This window comes from Rhinolophus ferrumequinum, chromosome 14 (assembly GCF_004115265.2).
Source record: "Rhinolophus ferrumequinum isolate MPI-CBG mRhiFer1 chromosome 14, mRhiFer1_v1.p, whole genome shotgun sequence".
NCBI classification, from domain to species: domain Eukaryota; kingdom Metazoa; phylum Chordata; class Mammalia; order Chiroptera; family Rhinolophidae; genus Rhinolophus; species Rhinolophus ferrumequinum.
In genome coordinates, this window is record NC_046297.1 from 31,081,290 (window position 1) to 31,104,514 (window position 23,225).

The following is a 23,225-nucleotide window of genomic DNA, read 5'->3' on the forward strand; positions in this document are numbered from 1 at the left end:
GCTGAGCCTTACGGGCACCCAGCAGGTGGCAATAGGCCTAAGGAGCCCTCAGCATCTTGCTAAGCTGCCTCAGACCCAAAACTGGTGGCAGCCACGGTTCACAGCAAGGCAACCCCACATGCCTCCAGGTCCAGCACAGAGAGCAGATATAGCTTTGTGGCTCCTACCAGAAATCCATAGGCGGTAAGAGGCAAGAGCGAAATTGCCCTGCAGAGGAGGCCCTCCCAAGAGACACAAGAAACAACACACCCAGAGGCCAGCTTCAGAACACATTAGAGCACTACCTGGTTAGACCCACAAGCAGAACACCCAAAGGGGGGTCTCAACAGGCACAAGAGCCCACAGGGACAAATCCTCCTCTGAGGGGTCAGCCCCCACACAGCAGCTCATACAATATGGCCACAGACAATCGTCACAATTAGCCTGAGAGTCCATCCCACCCACCAACACACCAAAAGCAATCAAAGCTCAACTACAACATGAGAACACACAACACTCACTCAAGGGACACTCTGGAAGACACTCAGAGAAGATCAGGGAGACTGCACCACTGGACCACACAGGACACATACTACATATGGTCACAGAGCAAAGACTGAGAGGCATAGGAGATCTACCTAATACACAGAAGCAAACACAGAAAGTGAGCCCAAATGAGGAAACAAAGAAACATGTCTCAAATAAAAGAACAGCAGAAACCTCCAGATGTGGAACTAAATAAAATTACCAGAGACAGAGTTTAAAACATTGATTATAAGAATGCTTAAGGAACTTGGTTAGAATTTCAACAAAGAGATAGCTAGCATAAAGAACACAGAAACCATAAAAAAGAACCAGTCAGAAATAAAGAATACAATAACTGAAATGAAGAATACACTAGAAGGAATAACCAGAAGATTAGATGAAACAAAGAACAGAATCAGCGATTTAGAAGACAAGATAAGGTGACGTCATAGGAATGGCGGCAGCAGGGCGCACTTTCTGAGTTCTCCTCCGGATCTTGTTGCAAACGGGACCTATAACCCATCAAAGAAATTTTCACTCGTCACACAGGAAAGCGGACAGATTCGTGGATTACTTGAAGCTAAGAAATACTTGAAGGGGCGCTAGTTGGGCGAGCAGGGGAAAGAAAAAGGGGAGCGGCGTGGGAGCGCCCGGCCGGAAGCGGCGGGAGAGCCCAGCCCCCAACGGAGCCTCAGCTGGCGGGGGCGAAAACCGAAAACCCCTGTGCCGGGCACGCACGGGATCCCAGGCGGAGCGGAGAGCGCAGAGACCGGGGGTGGGCTCTTTCCCTGCGTCCCACGGCTGATTTCTCCCACCGGGAAACCGGCCAGGGCGCCCTTCTGTGAACAAAGAGCACAGACTCCATACCTGGGCCCCTCCCCCGCCCCGCTCTTCCAATCCTACCCCGCCCTTCCAGAGACTGGGACTGGAAACCGCGGTGGAGCCCCGCTGTGCCGGGCACGCACGGGAGCCCAGGCGGAGCGGAGAGCGCAGAGACCCGGAGGCGGGCTCTTTCCCTGCGTCCCACGGCTGATTTCTCCCGCCGGGAGAGCCCTAGCGCAGACAAAGAACATAGCCTCCATACCTGGGCCCCTCCCCCGCCCCGCTCTTCCAATCTTACTCCGCCCTTCCAGAGACTTAAACCGGCCCCTGAACCGAGGAGTAATATCTAAGGCGCAGGCTTTGGGAAGCCTGACGGGCAGCCCTGACCCAGGCAGACTGGGAAGTGTGCGTGATTTTGGCTGCGCTAGGAGAGAAGAGACGCCTCCACCCCCAGCCACCACCTTTTCTGGCCTGCGGGAAGAGGGCGACGCGAGGCTGGGCTGGGAGAGTGAAGACCCCTCCATCCCCAGCCCCCACCCTTCCTGGCTTGCCTAGGGTGGGGTGGGCGCAGTTGCAGAGACACACCCGGAGATCAGCAGTGAGGCAGGCGCAGCTCTGGGCTTTCAGCAGATCAGAAATCTCCCGCCCGCACTCACACACACACACTGAAGAGGTGCCTTAAGACTCAAAAGTACTGGTCACGTATCTGGTGGTGCCACTCTCAGTGTGCATATGTACAGGCAAGGGCAGAAACTGCACTGACATTGTAAAAACTATCATCCAGACCTCTCAGGCCCACGCATTTAAGTCTGCAGTCCCAAAGTCTCTCTGGGCACCAGGTGACCGGCTCTGCCTGCGCAATAAGCAGGGGGCTCTTTGGTACAGCAGAGAACAACCTGGACATTGCTTGTTGGGCTTAGGCCGAGACTGTCGCTGCTTTTTGTATTCCTTTGTTTTGTTATGTTTTGCTTTGTCTTTATATCTCTGATATCTTTGCCTCTGTCTAGTGGGGGTTATCAGGTGGTTTTGCATGTGAACGTATTTGATATTTTTCTTTGTTGTTGTTGTTGCTGTTGTGCTTGGTGATTTGCCTTGTTCTGGGACTGCCCTGCCGGGGCCCAGCTTGTGAGGCACGGTCAGCAGATCAGAAACCTCCCGCCCGCACCCATACACACACACTGAAGAAGTGCCCTAGGACTCTGGAGTTCTAGACAAAGGGCTGGTGGTGCTACTCTCGGTGTGCATATGTGCGGACAAGGGCAGAAGCTGCACTGACTTTGTGGAGACTATCATCCAGACCCCTCAAACCCACGCATTTAGGTCTGCAGTCCCAAAGTCTCTCTGGGCACCAGGTGACCGGCTCTGCCTGCGCAATAAGCAGGGGGCTCTTCGGTACAGCAGAGGACAACCTGGTCATTGCTTGGTGGGCTCAGGCCGAGACGGTCGCTGTTTTTTGTTTTGCTTTGCTTGGTTTTGTTCTGCTTTGTCTTGTATCTTTGATATCTTTGCCTGTGTCGAGCGGGGGTTATCGGCTGTTTTTTTTTTTTTTTTTGCATGTGAATGTACTTGATTTTTTTTTCTTTGCTGTTGTCGTTGCTGCTGTGCTTGGTGATTTGCCTTGTTCTGGGACTTCCCTGCCGGGGCCCAGCTTGGGTGGCACGGGACTCGGCATATCCGGGGGCCAACTTCAGACCAAATCGGAGTGCAGCCGGGTTTGACCTGCAGGTTACACACCTAGAGGGGGTTCTCTGCAGGCTCTGGAGCCCATAGAGGCCAAATCACATTGAGGTGGTCAACCCTCACGCAGCAGAGCGCCCTGCGGGGGGCAGAGCCAAGTCTCACGGCGGGTCAGCCCAGGAGTTGACCCCACCTGCTCACTAGCGGGAAGCAATTAAAGATCTTCTTGAACGGGACAGTGTCCACAACACAAGACTCACCTTTGGAGCACACGCAGAGGAGGACGACGTGGTGCGAGTCAAATATAAAGGACACATACTACATAAGATAACCTAGCAAGAACTAAGAACTCTAGGGGATCTACCTAATATATCAAAATAAACACAGTCAGCCAGAATGGGGAAACAAAGATACACGTCCCAAATAAAAGAACAGAAGAAGCTTCCACAACTGGAACCAAATGAAGCAGACGTAACCAACCTCTCAGAGACAGAGTTCAGAACACTGGTGATAAGAATGTTTAAGGAGCTTAGAGAAGACATAAAGAAGGATGTAGAAATCATAACAAACGAGCTTAGAGAAAACATAAAGAAGGATGTAGAAATCATAACGAAAAACCAGTTGGAACTAAAGAACACAATTACCGAAATTAAGAACTCACTTGAAGGAATTACCAGCAGGCTAGATGAAGCAGAGGATCGAATCAGCGACTTAGAAGACAAGGTAGCAGAGATCACCCAAACGGAACAACAGAAAGAAAAAAGAATAAAAAACAATGAGGATGGCCTAAGAGACCTCTGGGATAACATCAAGCGCAAAAACATTCGATCACAGGAATACCAGAAGGTGAAGAGAGTAAGCAAGGGATTGAGAACATATTTGAAGTAATAATGTCCGAAAACTTCCCCAACCTGATGAAGGAAACCAACATACAGGCCAAGAAGTGCAGAGAGTTCCAACCAGGATAAACCCAAACAGGTCCACACCAAGACACATTATAGTTAAAATGGCAAAGCTTAAAGAGAAAGAGAGATCCTGAAAGCAGCAAGAGAAAGACGGAGGGTTACATACAAGGGAACTCCCATAAGACTATCAAATGATTTTTCTACAGAAACATTGAAGGCCAGGAGGGAGTGGCAGGAGATACTCAAAGTGATGGAAAACAAAGGTCTACAACCTAGATTGCTTTATCCAGCAAGGCTATCATTTAAAGTTGATGGAGAGATAAAGAGCTTTTCAGAAAAAAATAAGCTAAAGGAGTTTATTACCACCAAGACAGCATTGCAAGAAATACTAAAAGGACTTCTGTAAATAGAAGAAAGATCAAAACAACCTAACTACAAATTTAAAAATGGCAATAACTATGTACCTATCAATAATCACTTTAAATGTAAAGGGATTAAATGCTCCAATCAAGAGACATAGGGTGGCTGAGTGGATAAGAAAGCAAGACCCTTGTATATGCTGTATACAAGAGACTCACCTCAGAACAAAAGACACACACAGGCTGAAAGTGAAGGGTTGGAGTAAGATATTTCATGCAAATGGAAACGAGAAAAAAAGCTGGAGTTGCAATACTTATACCTGACAAAAAAAGACTTTAAAATGAAGAACATATTAAAAGATAAAGATGGGCACTATATAATAATAAAGGGATCGATCCGACAGGAGGACATAACCCTAGTAAACATCTATGCACCCAACATAGGAGCACCTAAATATATAAAACAGGTACTGACTGACATAAAGGCAGAGATCAACAGTAACACTATTATAGTCGGGGACTTCAACACACCTCTGACAACAAGGGACAGGTCTTCCAGACAGAAAATCAATATGGAAACAACAGCCTTAAATGATACATTGGACCACTTGGATTTAATCGATATTTTCAGAACATTTCACCCCAATTCTGCAAAATACACCTTTTTCTCAAGCGCACATGGAACATTCTCCAAGATAGATCATATGTTAGGCCACAAAACAAGTCTTGATAAATTTAAGAAAATTGAAATCATACCAATTGTCTTCTCTGATCACAATGCTATGAAATTAGAAATGAACTACAGGAAAAAAACTGGAAGACACACCAATTCATGGAGGCTGAATACTTATTACTAAATAATGAATGGGTCAAGCAGGAGATCAAGGAAGAAATCAAAAGATATCTCGAGATAAACGAAAATGAAAACATGACGACCCAAAATCTATGGGATGCCGCGAAAGCAGTCCTAAGAGGGAAATTCATAGCTTTGCAGGCCTACCTAAAGAAACAAGAAACATCACTAATCAACAGTTTATCTTCACATTTAAGGGATTTGGAAAAAGAACAGCAAAATAAGCCCAAAGGGAACACAAGGAAGGAGATAATAAAGATCAGAGCAGAAATAAATGAAATAGAAACCAGAAAAACAATACAAAAGATCAATGAATCCAAGAGTTGGTTCTTAGAGAAGATAAAGAAAATCGACAAACCTTTAGCCAGACTCATTAAAAAAAAGAGAGAGAGGACCCAAATTAATAAAATCAGAAATGAAAGAGGAGAAGTGACAACGGACACTGCAGAAATACAAAGAGTTTTAAGAAGTTACTATGAGCAACTATATGCCAACAAATTTGACAATTTGGAAGAAAGGGACAATTTTCTAGAGGCATACAACCTTCCAAGGCTAACTCAAGAAGAAACAGAAAGCCTGAATAGACTGATTACCACCACGGAAATTGAATCAGTAATCAACAGTCTCCCAACAAACAAAAGCCCTGGACCAGATGGCTTTACAGGTGAATTTTACAAAGCGTTCAAAAAAGAATTATCACCAATTCTCCTCAAGCTCTTCCAAAAATCCAGAAGGAGGGAAGACTCCCAAACACTTTTTACGAAGCCACTATCACCCTGATCCCAAATCAGACAAAGACACCACAAAAAAAGAAAACTACAGGCCGATATCTTTAATGAACATAGATGCAAAAATCCTCAACAAAATATTAGCGAAAAGAATTCAGCAATACATTACAAAGATCATTCACCATGACCAAGTGGGATTCATCCCTGGTATGCAGGGGTGGTTCAACATCCGCAAATCTATTAATGTGATACACCACATTAACAAAATGAAAAATAAAAATCACATGATCATATCAATAGATGCAGAAAAAGCATTTGATAAAATCCAACAGCCATTTATGATAAAAACCCTTAAGAAAGTGGGAATAGAGGGATCTTATCTCAACATAATAAAGGCCATATATGACAAACCCACAGCTAACATCATACTCAATGGGGAAAAGCTAAAACCAATCCCCCTAAGATCAGGAACAAGGCAAGGTTGCCCACTATCTCTGCTTCTATTCAACATAGTGCTGGAAGTTCTTGCCACAGCAATCAGACAAGAAAAAGAAATAAAAGGCATCCAAATTGGTAAGGAGGAAGTAAAGTTATCATTCTATGCAGATGATATGATACTATATATAGAGAACCCTAAAGACTCCACCAAGAAGCTCTTAGAGCTGATAGATGAATTTAGTAAAGTGGCAGGATACAAAATTAATATTCAGAAATCAGTTGCATTTGTATATACCAATAATAAAACATCAGAAGGAGACATTAAAAAAAAATCCCATTTACAATCGCTCCAAAGACTATAAAATACCTGGGAATAAATTTAACCAAAGAAGTAAAAGATCTATACTCAGAAAATTATAAGACACTGAAGAAAGGAATGAAGGAAGATATAAATAGATGGAAACACATATCATGTTCATGGATTGGAAGAATTAATATAGTTAAAATGTCCATACTGCCTAAGGCAATATACATATTCAATGCAATTCCTATTAAACTGCCAACGTCGTTTTTCACAGAAATAGAACATATAATCCTAAAATTTATATGGGACCATAAAAGGCCCCGAATAGCAAAGGCAATCTTGAGAAATAAGAACAAAGTGGGAGGTATAACAATACCTGACTTCAAATTATACTACAAGGCTACAGTAATCAAAACAGCATGGTACTGGCATAAAAACAGACACATAGATCAATGGAACAGAATAGAGAGTCCAGAAATAAATCCACGCCTATATGGCCATTTAATCTACGACAATGGAAGCAAGAATGTACGATGGAGTAATGACAGTCTATTCAATAAATGGTGCTGGGAAACCTGGACAGACACATGCGAAAAAATGAAGTTGGACCACCTCCTTACACCATATACAAAAATAAATTCAAAATGGCTTAAAGACTTAAATGTAACATCTGAAACCATAAAATACCTAGAAGAAAATATAGGAAGAAACTTCTCAGACATTACCCGGTGTAAGATTTTTACTGATATATACCCTCGCTCGAGGGAACTAAGAGAAAAAATAAACATATGGGATTATATCAAACTAAAAAGTTTTTTCACAGCAAAGGAAACCATCAATAAAACAAGAAGGGATCCTACTGAATGGGAAAAGATATTTGCCAATGATATATCTGATAAGGGATTAATATCACAAATCTATGGAAAACTCACTCAACTCAACTCCAAAAAAAAAACAAACGATCCAATTAAAAAATGGGCAGAGGACTTGAAGAGACATTTTTCTAAAAAGGACATACAGATGGCAAACAGACATATGAAGAAATGCTCAACCTCACTAACCATCAGAGAAATGCAAATAAAAACAACAATGAGATACCACCTCACCCCAGTCAAAATGGCTATCATCAATAAATCAACAAACAGCAAGTGCTGGCGCGGATGTGGAGAAAAGGGAACGCTTGTGCACTGTTGGTGGGATTGCAGATTGGTGCAGCCGCTATGGAAAACAATATGGAGGTATCTCAAAAATCTGAAAATGGAACTACCTTATGATCCAGTAATTCCACTCCTAGGTATCTATCCGGAGAAATCCAAAACTTCAATTCAAAAATCTTTATGCACTCCTATGTTTATTGCAGCACTATACACAATAGCTAAGACATGGAAACAACCAAAATGCCCATCGGTAGATGACTGGATTAAGAAACTGTGGTACATTTATACAATGGAGTATTATGCAACCATAAAGAAGAAAGAAATCTTACCATTTGCAACAACATGGATGGATCTAGAGAACATTATGTTAAGTGAAATAAGTCAGACAGAGAAAGATAAGTACCATATGATCTCACTTATTTGCGGATTCTAAAGAAAAGAATAAGTGAATGAACTAATCAGAAACAGTTTGGGAGACAATGAGGAAAAACTGAGGGTTGCTAGATGGGCAGGAGGGGTGGGGGCTGCGGGGGAGGGTGAGGGGATTGGAGGGCAATCGGTGACCATAGGATGGCCACGGGCTTGAATATTAATCTGGGGAACGTAATTTGGTGGTTACCAGAAGGTAAAGGGGTTGGGGGATGGGGGATGAGGGTAAGGGGGATCAAATGTATGGTGATGGAAGGGGAGCTGACTCTGGGTGGTGAACACACAATGTGATTTATGGATGATGTGATACAGAATTGCACACCTGAAATCTATGTAATTTTACTAACAATTGTCACCCCAATAAATTAAAAATAAATTTAAAAAAAAAAGAAAAAAAAAAAAAGAAAAAAAGAAGACAAGATAGCACAATACACCCAATCAGAACAACAAAAATAAAAAATAAAAATCAATGAAGATAGTTTAAGACAACCACAAGCATAACAACATTCGCATCATAAGAGTACCAGAAAGAAAAGAGAGGAAGCAAGAGATCAGAAATGTATTTGAGGAATAATGACCGAAAACTTCCCTAACCTGGTGAAGGAAATTGACATACAAACCCAGGAAGCACAGAGAGTCCCAAACAAGGTGAACCCAGACAGGCCCACACCAAGACACATCATAGTCAAAATGGCAAAGGTTACAGACAAAGAGAGAATCCTAAATGTAGCAAGAGAAAGACAACTAGTTACTCACAAGGGAGCTCCCATAACACTGTATCAGTTGATTTCTCAACAAAAACTTTGCAGGCCAGAGGGAGTGACAGGAAATATTCAAAGTGATGAAAAACAAAGGCATAAAACCAAGATAGCCTAAACTCTACCCAGCAAGACTATCATTTAAACTTGCAGGAGAGATAAAGAGCTTCCCAGATAAGAAAAACTAAAGGGATTCATTACCACCAATTCAGTATTGCAAGAAATGTTAAAAGTACTTCTTTAAGCAGAAGAAAGGAGAAAACAAAAAACAAACTAACAAAGATCAGAAATACGAATAACATGGAAATAACAATGTACCTACCAACAATTACTTTCAAGGTAAATGGATTAATGTCTCAATCAAAAGACATGAGGTAGCTGAGTGGATAAGAAAACAAGACCTATGTATATGCTGTCTACAGGAGACCCACCTCAGATTCGAAAGACACACAGACTGAAAGTAAAGGGACGGGAAAAGAGATGTATCTCAGGCAAATGAAAATGAGAAAAAAACTGGGGTAGCAATACTTAGTTTGGACAAAATAGAGTTTAAAACGAAGACTATAATAAGAGACAAAGGAGGGCATTACATAATAATAAAAGGAGCAATCCAACAAGAGGACATAACGCTAGTAAACATCTATGCACCCAACGTAGGAGAACCTAAATATATAAAACAAATATTGACGAACAACATAAAGGCAGAGATCAACAGTAACACAACATAGTAGGGGACTTTAACATACCACTGACACCAATGGACAGATCCTCCAAACAGAAAATCAACATGGGAACAGCTGCCTTTAATGACACACTAGACCAGATGGATATTTTTAAGCATTTCACCCCAAAGAAGCAGAATATACATTCTTTTCAAGTGCACATGGAACACTTTCCAAGATAGACCACATGTTAGGAAACATAAGTCTCAATAAATTTGAGAAGACAGAAATGATATGATGTGTCTTCTCTGAGCACAGTGGTATGAAACTAGAAATCAATTACAAGAAAAAAAGACTGAAAAACACACAAACACATGGAGAATAAATAACATGCTATTAAATAATGAATGGGTCAACAATGAGAATAAAGGAAGAAATCAAAAGATACCTTAACACCAACGAAAATGAAAACAGAACGTGCAAAGTCTGTGGGACATGGTGTAAGGAGTCCTGAAAGGGAAATTCACAGCAGTGCAGACCTACCTACCTAAAGAAACAAGAAAAATTGCAAACCAACAGTCTGCCTTTACACGTAAGAGAATTGGAAAAAGAACAGCAAAATAAGCCCAAAATGAGTACAAGGAAGGAAATAATAAAGATCAGAGCAGAAATAAACAAAATAGAGACCAAAAAAATAAAAATACAGAAGATCAATGAAACCAAGAGCTGGTTTGCTGAAAATATTTTTAAAAATTGACAAACCTATAACCAGACTCACCAAGAAAAAAAGAGAGAGAATCCAAATAAGTAAAATCAGGAAAGAAAGACAAGTGACAACTGACACCACAAAAATGCAAAGAATTTTAAGAAAATCCTCCAAGCAGCTATACGTCAACAAATTAGACGGTCCAGATGAAATAAATAAATTACTAGAAGCATACAATCTTCCAAAGCTGTATCAAGAAGAACCAGAAAATCTGAAGAGACGAATTACTACCAATGAAACTGAATCACTATGAACAATCTCCCAACGAACAAAAGTCCAGGACCAGATTGCTTCACAGGTGAATCTTACAAAACATTCAAAAAGGAATTAATACCTATTCTCCTCAAACTATTCCAAAAAGTCCAGGGGGAGAGAAGGCTCCCAAGCTCATTTTACAGGGCCACCATTACCCTGATCCCAAAACCAGACAAAGACATTACAAAGAAAGAAACTATACACCGATATTCCTAATGAACATAGATGCAGAAATCCTGAACAAAATATTAGCAAATCGAATGCAGCAATACATTAAGATCTTACATCACAATCAAGTGGGATTCATTTCTATGCAAGATTGGTTCAGTATCTGCAAATCAATTAATGTGATATACCACATAAACAAAATACAAAATAAAAATCATATGGTCATATCACTAGATACAGAAAAAGCATATGACAAAATCCAGCATCCATTTATGATAAAAACTCAGCAAAGTGGGAATACAGAAAACAAATCTCAACATAATAAAGGCCATATATAAGGCCTGACAATTAGGTTCACAAATTTGCCACCAAGCGCTTACATTGGCAGCACTGTACAAACAGCACGATAAAGTATCATAAACTTAGTATATCAGTGTCTCACAGCTGTGTTCCTGCCGACCTGTGGCGGTGTCTTGCCGAGTGGCGTTCATTATTGTTGTGCGTGTTTTTTGTGTACCGTCACGAGAATGACTAAGCTTGAATTAGAGCAACGAACAAACATTAAATTTCTTATTAAACTTGTCAAGAATGAAAGCGAAATCAGTCCAAATTTATGGGGAGAAGAAAAAACAGTGTTCAAATAGATTAAACATTTTTCTGAGAACAGAGAATGTGTCACTGATGAAGAAAGGTCAGGGAGGCCAGTAATGAGCAGAACTGACGAAAACATTGCAAAAATTTGTCAAATTGTGCATCGAAATCATTGGCTGACTGAGAAGCACAGCACACCAAGTAAACATCGACAGAGAAACAGTTAGGAAAACCTTAACTGAAAATCTTGTCATGAGAATGGTGTGTGCAAAAATAGTCCCAAAGCGGGTGGCCGGATGGCTCAGTTGGTTAGAGCACAAGTTCTCAAAAACAAGGATGCCAGTTCAATTCCCGCATGGGATGGTGGGCAGCACCCCCTGCAACTAAAGACAGAAAACGGCAACTGAACTTGGAGTGGAGCTGCACCCTCCATAACTAGACTGAAGGACAACTTGGAGGTCATGGGCCCTGGAGAAACACACTGTTCCCCAATATCCCCCATTTAAAAAAAAAAAGTCCCAAAGGAGCTCACCAATGAACAAAAGCAAAGGAGAGTCGAAGTTCCTTCAGTCCAAATCAAGAGTCAAAATGATGTTGCTAACCTTTTTTGTTATTAGATGGATTATTCATTATGAATTTGTACTACAAACAGTTAACCAAGTTTACTATTTAGAAGTGCTGAAAAGGCTGCATGAAAAGTTAGATGACCTGAAATTTTCGCCAACAATTCACGGTTCTTGCATCACAACAATGCACCAGCTCACACAGCACTGTCTGTGAGGGAGTTTTTGGCCAATAAACAAATAACTGTATTGGGACACCCTCCCTACTCACTTGATCTCATCCCCAATGACTTCTTTCTTTACCCAAAGATAAAGGAAATAGTGAAAGGAACATATTTGGATGACACTCAGGACATTCAGGGTAATACGACGACAGCTCTGATGGCCATTCCAGACAAGGAGTTGCAAAACGGCTTTGAAGCATGGACTAGGCACTGGTATCGACACATAGCTTCCCAAGGGGAGTACTTCAAAGGTGACCATGGTAATATTCAGCAATGACGTATGTACCACTTTTTCTTGGATGAGTTCACGAACTTAATTGACAGACCTCGTATGACAAATCCACAACGGGGTTTCATATTCAATGGGGAAAAGCTAAAAGCATTCCCCTTAAGACCAGGAACAAGACAAGGATGCCCATTTTCACCACTTTTATTCAACATAGTACTGGAAGTCCTAGGTACAACAATTAGACAAGAAAAATAACAGGTATCCAAATGGGGAAAAAACAAGTAAAATTGTCATTATTTGCAGATGACATAATACTACATATCGAGAACACCAAAGATTCCACCAAAAAACTATTAGAACTGATAAATGAATTTAGGAAAGTAGCAGAATACAAAATTAATATTTTTATATAACAATAACGAAGCATCAGAGAAATTAAGAAAACAATCCCATTTACAAATGCATCAAAAAAATAAAATACTTAGGAATAAATTTAGCCAAGGAAGTAAAAGACTTACACTCAGAAAATTATAAGACATTGAAGAGAGAAATTAAAGAAGATACAAATGAATGCAAACACATATCATGATCATGAATAGAAAGAATTATTATAGTAAAAATGTCCATACTACCCAAAGCAATCTATAGATTCAATACAATCCCTATCAAAACACCAAAATTTTTTACATGAGTAGAACAAATAATCCTAAAATTTACATGGAACCATAAAAAACCCCTATTTGGGGGTTGCCCCCACAATCCTGAGAAAGAACAACAAAGCTGGAGGTATCCCACTACCTGTTATCAAATTATACAAGGCTATAGCATTCAAAACAGCATGATATTGGGATAAAAACAGAAAAAAAAGATCAATGGGACAGAATGGAGAACCCCGAAATAAATCCATGCCTATATGGTCATTTAATCTATGACAAAGGAAGGAAGAATTTACATTAGGGTAAAGACAGTCTATTAAATAAATGGTGTTCAGAAAATTGGATAGATACATGCAAAACAATGAAACTGCACCACCTTCTTATACCATATACAAGAATAAATTCAAAATGGATTAAAGACTTAAGTGTAAGACCTGAAATCTTAAAACTCTTTGAAGAAAATATAGGAAGTAAACTCTTAGATATTACCCTTAGTAGTATTCTTATTGATATATCTCCTCTGGCAAGGGAAACCAAAGAAAAAATAAACAAATGGGACTACATCAAACGAAAACGCTTTTTCACAGGAAAGAAAACCATCTACAAAACAAAAAGACATCTTACTGAATGGGAGAACATATTTGCCAATTATACATCTGATAAGGAATTAATATCCAACATTTATAAAAAACTCATACAGCTCAACACCTAACAAACAATCCAATTTAAAAATTGGGCAGAGGACATGAATAGACATTTCTTTTGTCTATTGGGGAGGGGAGGAAAGTAAACTCCTGACCTTAAGAGGAAATGGTCAATAGACATATGAAAAGATGCTCAATGTCACTAATCAGAAAAATGCAAAGAAACTCCACAATGAGATACCATTTCACTCCTGTCAGAATGGCTATCATCAATAAACCAATAAACAACAAGTGTTGGCAAGGATATGAGGAAAGGAGAACACTCATGCACCGTTTGTGGGATTGCAAATTGGTGCAGGTACAATGGAAAACAGTCTGAAAGTTCCTCAAAAAATTAAAACTATAATTACCTTATGATCCAGCAATTCTACTTCTGGGTATTTAGTTGGATCAAATAAATCCAAAACACTAATTCGAAAAAATATATGCACTCCTATGTTTGTTGCAGTGCTATTCACAATAGTGAAGATATGGAAACTGAAATGTCCATCAATAGACAAGTGTATAAAGAAGAATTGGTGCGTATATACAATGGAGTATTACTCTACCATGAAAAATGAAACCTTAGCATTTGCAACAACATGGGTGGACCTAGAATATATTATGCTAAGTGAAATAAGTCAGACTGAGAAAGATAAATACCATATGATCTCACTTATATGTGGATTCTTTAGATTCTATATATAATAAGTGAGCAAATGAAACAAAAATAGACTGATAGACACAGAAAATAAAACTGATGGTTGCTAGATGGGAGGGGGATTGGGGAATGGGTGAGAAAGTTGAAGGGATTAGAAAGAACAAACTGGTAGTTACAAAATCGTCACAGGGATGTGAAATGCAGTATGGGAAATATGGTCAATAATGTTGAAAAGACTATGTAGGGTGTCCAATGGGTACTGGATTTATCAGGGGGATTACTTCATAGATTATATAAATGCCTAACCACTGCACTGTACACCTGAAACTAATATAAAATAATACTGAATGTCAACTATAATAAAATACACACACACACACACGTAAATACAGAGGGTGCCCAAAAAAGGTATACACATTTTAAGAAAGGAAAACTGTATTAAAATTGTAATACTCAATATATACCAGTAACAAAAGATGAATACAAATCATGTTTGACTTCTGACAAGAGGTACTCAAAGTGGTTACCATCAGCGTCCAGACACTTCTGATTACAGCGAACTACTGGTTGAGCAACATCGACCAAAGTGTCCACTTGTATCGCTGTGCATGCCATTTCAATTTCTTCCCGAAGTACCACCAGTGTAGCCAGTTTTCTACAGTATACCACTACCTTTAAGGTCCCCTACAGATAGAAGTCAAGGGGTGTTAAGTCAGGAGAACGTTCTCAAATTTCAAATACCACTTCAAAATGGTCTTGCACTCTTCCAAGACAATCATGCTTCCACCATTTTCTTTGACTGTCCTGCCTGTCACATGGTGACACGAGCATTCATTTGACTATTGCCATCTTTTGAGCAAACACCACACTACACATTGCTACCATAATTCAACTTCGAAAAGTAATACACAGATAACATCTCTTAAAGTGTGTATACATTTTTTTGGCACCCCCAGTATATGGTCATGGAATGTAAAGCACAGCATACAGAATATAGTTGATTGGATTGTAATAGCTATATATATATATATATAGATATAGATATAGATAGCCATATATATATATATATATATATATATATATATATATATATACACACACACACACACAGTGTCAGATAGGTAGTAGACTTGTCAGGGTTATCACTTTGTTAAGAATGTAAATGTCTAATTATTATGTTGTTTTGCATACCTGAACCTAATAAGAAAGAAAGAAGGGGTGGGAAGAGAAAGGAAGGGAGAGGAGGAGAGGAAAGTAAACTCCTGACCTCAAGGAATATGTGATCTGAAAGGCAACACTAATAATGAAATACTATATTAAAGGTAGCACAAAAAAGTGAATATTCCACCTTGATCGAGAACGGAGGATTCACTGACAAAATGGTATTTGAAAAAACAGCACTTACAAATGCACAAAAACATGAAATAATAAACATTTACTGAACACTTACTTTGATCCATGAATATCTAGACTTACTACAATTGTCTACCCTTCAAAATATAAAATTAAAAATAAACTATTCAGAATAACCTAACAATTCATACTGATTTAAATAGCTAAGAAAACTAAGCTGTGTACTTACTTGCTAAAGACATTATCAATCTCTTTCAGTATTATGCATCTAGAAAAGTAAATCAAAAAGAGGCAGAATGCTAGAGACTGAATGTTGTCTCCCTAAAATTCACACATTGAAACCTAATCCCCAGTGTGATGGTGTTAAGAGGTGAGACCTTTGGGGGATCCACCCTCATGAATGGGATTAGTACCCTATAAAAGAAGCCCCAGAGAGATCCCTGGAGCCTTCCACCATGTGAGGACACAGCAAGGAGATGCTATCTATAAACCAGGAAGCAAGTCCTCACCAGACACCAAATGGACTTTCAACCTCCAGACCTATGAGAAATTAATTTCTGCTGTTTATAAAACACCCAGTCTATGGTATTTTTGTTAGCCTGAACGGACTAAGACAGCAAGTAAAGTTATCCCAATTCTCGTGATTATAATTCATGGAATTCATAAGCCCAAGAATAAAAGGCACTTAAATATACAATTTATATAAGTAAAACCACTACCAGCAATTTATTAGTCAATAAATCATTTTATTTGCTGAAAAGGGGTGCCCTTGAAATCAAGGACCCATACCAGTGAAATTCTAGGAAGGACATTAGCCAGACTATAGAAATAGTCACCATGCATTTGTAAACATTTCTGGTTGTCCATTGTGTGCCAGGTATGTATAAGAACCTGGTGTTACAGGCTGAACTATGTCTCCCCAAAATTCATTCATATGTTTAAGTTCTAACCCTCAGCTCATCTTAGAATGTGACCTTATTTGGAGATAGAGTCTTCACAGAATTAAGTTAAAGTGAGGTCTTTAGGGTGGCCCCTAATACAGTATGACAGACATCCCTATAAAAAGGAAAAATCTGGACACAGAAACAGACATTGAGAGAGGGATGATAATGTAAAGAGACACATGGAGAAGACAGCCATCTATAAACTAAGAAAGAAGCCGGAGCAAATCCTAAAAGGAACCAACGCTACCAATACCTTCATTTTGGACTTCTAGCCTCCCAAACTGTGAAATAGTAAGTTTCTGTTGTTCAAACCACCTACTTTGTGGTACTTTATTATAGCAGCCATAGCAAACTAATACACCTAGGATTTAAAGATGAGCAAATGAGGAGGGTCTGACCTTAAGAAACCCATGGGGCAACAGGGAGAAAACCAAGTCAGCAAACAATTTTTAAAAATTCAGTAATGCACCACAAGGAGCAGAAGATTTCTGACCACAACAACAAAAATTTTGAAAAGAAATTTTTTTCAGGGTATTTAAAAATATACACTATTTCCTTTTTATTTCATAGTATCCTTTTCTTTGGTAAATACATTTTTTAAAGTTTTGCCTTTCTAAGAATTAAAAGGTTCCAGCCTCTTTTAATTTCAAGTTTTTATCTTCTTTCATCTCCCTTGAACCTTCCACCCAGATCCCTTTCCTAACATTCATATGCTGTCTTCTCTCACCCTTTTCCATCTCCTCTAATTCCTCCCCTTTTCAGTCTTCTCTGATTCCCAGTGCCTAACAGAGGAGGACAGAGAGACATGTCTCTGCCTTTTTTGCACACTTTTCAAAAGTATGTTGCCCCACTTCTGCTTCTCAGCTCTGATAAAAATATTACTTCCAAACCCTAAAATTTCTGTTAATAGCCTGTCTTTAATACTTTAGAAGCTACTATTTTAAAAATGAACCAGTTCGAAGAAATGCGTTGAATCTCTTTTGCTAACAATTTCTATTTGTAAGCTTTTGTTAAATTATTAACAACACTTTCTTGCCTTAACAAGCTTCTGATGCTGTAAATAAAGCAACTTTCATTGCTATAAGCTCTTTCAGTCTTTCAGAATATATTGACCATTCCACAGAATGGAAAGTATAGCAGAGTGGATAAAATATATATTAGCATGGGTAAATCATTCCAAAACTACCTTTTGTAATCATTTATTTAATATTATTTAATATTTCTTTTTCTCTCCAAGTTGAATTTGACTACATTTAAAATATCTAGAGAAAGATATAAGCCACATCTGTAAGAGAAAATACTATTTTCTCTATACAATATGATAGTTTAGAAATGACAATTAAATTGATCTTTGAAAATCACAGCATTTGGCACTAATAATAATAAATGTTAAATTTTGCAGAACCATTAGAAGATTGTGGTATTACAATAGGATGTGTGCCAGATTATTTTATAATATAGTGTTTTATGCATTTTTAAAAATTGGACAAATTTTATTTTCATTTGCATAAACTTACTTAAATGTTAGTGATAAAATAATATGGCTTAAAGTGTTTGTCTCTTATTTATAGGAAGTTTTCCCATTCTGCAGAACTTTGAGTAGGCTTTCACATAGTTCTTTTTCCCATCAGACATAATAGCAATTGCTGTCATCAATTAAGTATCTATTAAGTGTAAGCCTTTGAACTAAGCATTTTTATTATTTTTTTTAGCTTGCAATAATCCAATAAGGCACATATTCTTATGCCCATTTTCTAGATGCAGAAACTGAGGCTTAGCATGTTTAACTTGCTTTCCCAACATCACACAGTCAGGACACAGATGAGATCCCTGAAGTCTCAAGTCCCCATTCTTCCTGCACACCCACAGGGTAACTGACTGTGGCAGCAGAGCCCATGGCCTACCTGATACCAATCCCCGATTCTCCCTTACTAATAAAACCCCAATTTTATTTAAGCAGCAACATATGAGGTGTGATCAAACAATACGGTGAATGTTTAAATCAAAAAAATTCATTATAGTAAAACACATTGCCATTAACCCCCCTCAAAATATACCCCCTCGCTTCAAACACACTTATCCCATCGTTCTTGCCACTTTCTGAAACAGTTTTGGAAGTCCTCTTTCATGATTATCTTTAGTTGCGCTGTGGTGGCTGCCTCGATGCCCTGAATTGATTCAAAACGTTTATCTTTCATGGTCATTTTTACTTTGGGGAAGAGCCAGAAGTCGCATGGTGCCAGATCCGGTGAAGACGGTGGATGAGGACACACGGTAATGTTTTTATTTAACAAAAATAGCCGTACCAGAAGTGATGTGTGACATGGAGCCTTTGCAATGTGATCAAGAAATATGGCGAATGCAACTGCCCAGTGCCATCCAGTGGAAAGGCAGGGATCTTAAATATGGGAAGCAGAACCATCAAACCTTAGTAACAGTGTGTGACAAGTTTCAATTTGTTCAGTGCAGTCAGGCAGGTGTGAACTATGGTTGAGAGAAGGTGCATTTTACAGTATGCCATAAATCACCCTCCATGAGGACAACACTTAATGGTCACCCATCACTTCTGGTATATGACAATTTCTGTCAAATAAAAACGTTGTGGTGTATCCTCATTCACCTTATTCATCAGATCTAGCACCGTGCAACTTCTGGCTCTTCCCCAAAGTAAAAATGACCATGAAAGGTAAACATTTTGAATTGATTCACAACATCAAGGCAGCCATGACAACACAACTAAATACACTCACAAAAGAGGACTTCCAGAACTGCTTCAGAAAGTGGCAAGAATGATGGGATAAGTGTGTTTGAAGCAAGGGGGAGTATTCTGAGGGGGAGTGTTTTGAAGGGGATTAATGGCAATGTGTGTTTCACTGTAAAAAAATTTTTTTATTTGAACATTTACTATATTGTTTGATTACACCTCACACACGTTTAAAAATCCTTAATTTCACAAAAGTCTCTTTAGTGGAGGTGACCCTATAAAACAGGTTCTAGCCAAAACTAGAGGTCCTGAAGAGGGAATTCCTTCCCGAAAGAAAAGTTCACTTAGAGAAAATCCTCAGACCCTGCACTCTTCCCAAGAATTGGGCATAGAGAATTCAGCTTCCATCTTAGAACCACAAGAAAACACCCCACACTAAGTCTATAGAACTCATAACAAGCCTGGCTCCTAGACTTCTTGTTTCAGGAGATACATTCAACCCCGTTTATTCAAATACTCTAATGTGGTTTCCTACTATTTGTAACTGAAAGCCTCCCCTAACTAATTCCCTAGGTTAGAATTTCATTGCCTGAAGTAGTACAGCCCTTATATCATAGGTCATAACTTTATTTCTCAAATCAGGTATTCTTTAAAACCCTGGAGTTATGAGCCTGAGCCATCCTACTGGGGCTGTTGATAACAGTGAACCCAGGGAGAACACACAAAAAAACATTAGTAATTACCTAGAGGAAGCAGGAAAAATGGAGTAGATGGTGATAAAGATGAGAGATTTCTCCAAAAATACCTTTTTACAGTGTTTTGATGTTTTTTAACCATGTATAGTCTATCTAAACTATGTAAATAACTTTTTAAAAGAAAGCAAATAAACCATAGAAGGATATATTAGCCTTATACATTTGCTGTCAAGAAATCAACAAAATATTACCTTTCTTGGATCTAGCAAGTAATTCAATGTCCTTTTCTGTAAAAGTCTTCTTTTCAGCTGTTAACAACTATAGGCAGATAATAACAATAATTAACATAGTAATTTATGTGACAAGGGCTAAAAAACAACAATATTTTGTAAAATATTCAAAACCTTAAACTACACCCTCCTTAATATATTCATTTCTGTTTTCCTTTATTTATATTTACCAATTATTCCCCAAGCATATTCTCAGGACTCCTATACTTATAATTGTATTTTCCTGAATCTAAACAGAAAGCTGTCCAACATTCAGTTTATAATAGCATTCCTTTGTATTGTAAGTATTTCAAAGTTACCATATACAAAAATTAACCAGACTATCTCATTGTCAAAAGATTCTGAATATATAAGCATTTCATAAATATACTTCTTGTAAAGAACAGAAGGCTCAACGCTCTTCTGAGAATGCTCCAATGTGTATCCTTCATTTACAAACTAAGAAGTACAAAGGTTCTGCATGGCATAAAGAGGTGAATACTAACGTGCCACAATTAAAGAAATTCAAGGATGAGGAAAAAAAGGTACAGTGCCAATGACAGTGTCCTGAAAGAAAATAAGAAAGGAAATTCAAAAAATATGTAATTACAGTGGCCTGAACACTCAGGAATCTAGGATTTGTCCTTTGGCACTAAGGGAAAATAATTTTACAACTAGTTTTACCGGAGTCCCAGAAGTATCCTGAAATCCTTCTTCACATCTGAGCCATGATTCAGAGAGGGAAGCAGCTGTCCCCACTGTCCTGAGACCTGCTCTTCTGAACTGCCATGGATGTTCTCCTGGAAAGGATGAGTATCCTATATCCCAATTTCTTTTTCTCTGTAGAGATGATTTTCAAAGGAAAAAAAAAAGAAATCAACTTAATTGAAAATACATCAAGTTGACAACAATATGGAAACCCACTTAATGATAAAGGCATAGGTTTTTAATGTCTCTGAATCCCCACGTAAAGAAAGAGTAATGAGATAGCAAAACATAAAGTGTACAGGCAACACTTACAGCTAGTCAAAGTCCAAAATACAAATGGGTGAGGATAAACAATCAACCCTCCAAACTCATTCATGGTGTCATATCTGAAAGGCGAGAAGCTGAGAGGAGCAAGGGAGCAAAGGAGGAACTGAGCACACAGACATCTGGTGGTCAGTAGGAAGTGGAGTAGGCGATCAGAGAATGGTATCTGAAAAGGGGTGAGAAAAAGGGCTCCATCCAAGAACCAAAAGGGTGTAGGCAGTCTAGGACACTCAAAAACCAGTCAGCCAGGACTACCTTCCCAGACAAGTCCCAACAGTGAGGAGAGACAATGGGGAGTGGAATCTGCTCTGCAACACAGAGATGATAGAGGCAAAACAAAGAGAAGTCCAAATGGAGTGGTAGACAGGAGCATAACAAATAAGTAAGTGGCCATATTTTTGCAAACTACATGGAAACAACACAAGTTATAAAAGCTATCTTCAATTCTGCCTTCTAAAATTTCAGAAAAACTGTAACATAAAAACAAGCAACAGAAAGGGATTAAAGCCAAATTTCGTACAAAGTTATTATTAGGGGGGAAAAAAGGAACAGGATAACATCCTAATACACAAAGAAAGCCCACAAAAGACATGCCCATAAAACTGAAAAAACTGTAACCTACTACAACAGGTCTTCGAATAACATCATTTGGTTCAAATGTCATTTCGTTATAATATTGATGAGAGAATAAAAACTGATTCCTAGACAGGGCAATTGTTGCATGTTCTCCCCATGTCTGTGTGGGTTTTCTTGGGATTCTCCAGTATCCTCCCACATCCCAAAGATATACAAGTGAGGTGACTGGCGTGTCTCAATTGCCCCAGTGTGGATGAGTGTAGGTGGGTGTGAGTTTGCCCTGTAACTGAAGGGTGTGCTACCCAGGGTGGATTCCTGCCTGGTGCCCTGAGCTTCAGGAATAGACTCTGGCCACCCTGAACAGAAATAAGTGAGTTCGAAAATAATTATCCTACTTCTTTTTATTAACTTTTCTTAAATGTCATGTATAGCTCATATTATTTCAATATTTAATATTAGAAGTGCTTTCAGTCATTATTTATAAGTTTGGTGATGTTTTTGTGACCAGAAATATGCTACCTGCTTTGTTTATATAACTCCTGTTAACCTATGGTCAAACTGGTTTCATTATACGTCATTTTGCTTCAAGTTGCAGTTTTTAAAAACATATTGACAATGTTAAGTGAGGACTTACTGTATTTCAAAACAAGGCAAGGCATTCAGATTATCAAAACTCAGAAATGATCTGACAAAACTTAAAAAGTAAAATAAAATGAATAATCACTATGTACTTCCCTACATACTTTAATAATCTGTATATTGGAGTGTATTTAATTTGCTTAATGGCTTAGTGCCTGTCTTTGAATATTTGTTAATTATGATAATAATGATTTTACATTTGAATAGAACACTCACATTTTTTACAGATTCCTTAGTGTAATCCTAAAACAGGATAAAAATGAATGAAACCTGAGATGCCTTGACATTTAGCAACTTGTCGAGGCTTCATTATATTAAGATACTTGCTAATTAGTGGTAAAGCAGGATGAATATTTTAATCCTAGCCTTGTGGTCAATACTCCTAATGTCAATAAAATCATGAGCAGAAATCATCCATTAAAAAAATTTCCTCAGAAAAAAAGGACTAAATTAGAAGGAACACAAGAACAAGTAACAGAAGGTAATGAAGAAAAAATTTTAAAGTTTATCCTCCCATGACAAAAAAGTAAAAGGATTCAAGAGAAATATAGTCATCCATTCACTCTCATAATCCAACATACAGCTAATAGGAATCCCTAAAGAAGAAAATCAAGGCAATAA

At 38.7% G+C, this 23,225-nt stretch overlaps 1 protein-coding gene across 1 annotated transcript in view; it reads right to left on the bottom strand.

Annotated features, from left to right (window-relative positions):
• The window catches only part of SPIDR (scaffold protein involved in DNA repair), a 539,429-nt gene that overhangs the window by 478,488 nt on the left and 37,716 nt on the right, over positions 1 to 23,225 (bottom strand). Inside the window, exons 3-4 of the mRNA XM_033125816.1 lie at positions 21,042 to 21,197; positions 20,340 to 20,406 (exon numbers count right to left, since the gene is read on the bottom strand). Coding sequence (XP_032981707.1) covers positions 20,340 to 20,406; positions 21,042 to 21,197 — 223 coding nt within the window. The remainder of the gene's footprint in view (positions 1 to 20,339; positions 20,407 to 21,041; positions 21,198 to 23,225) is intronic.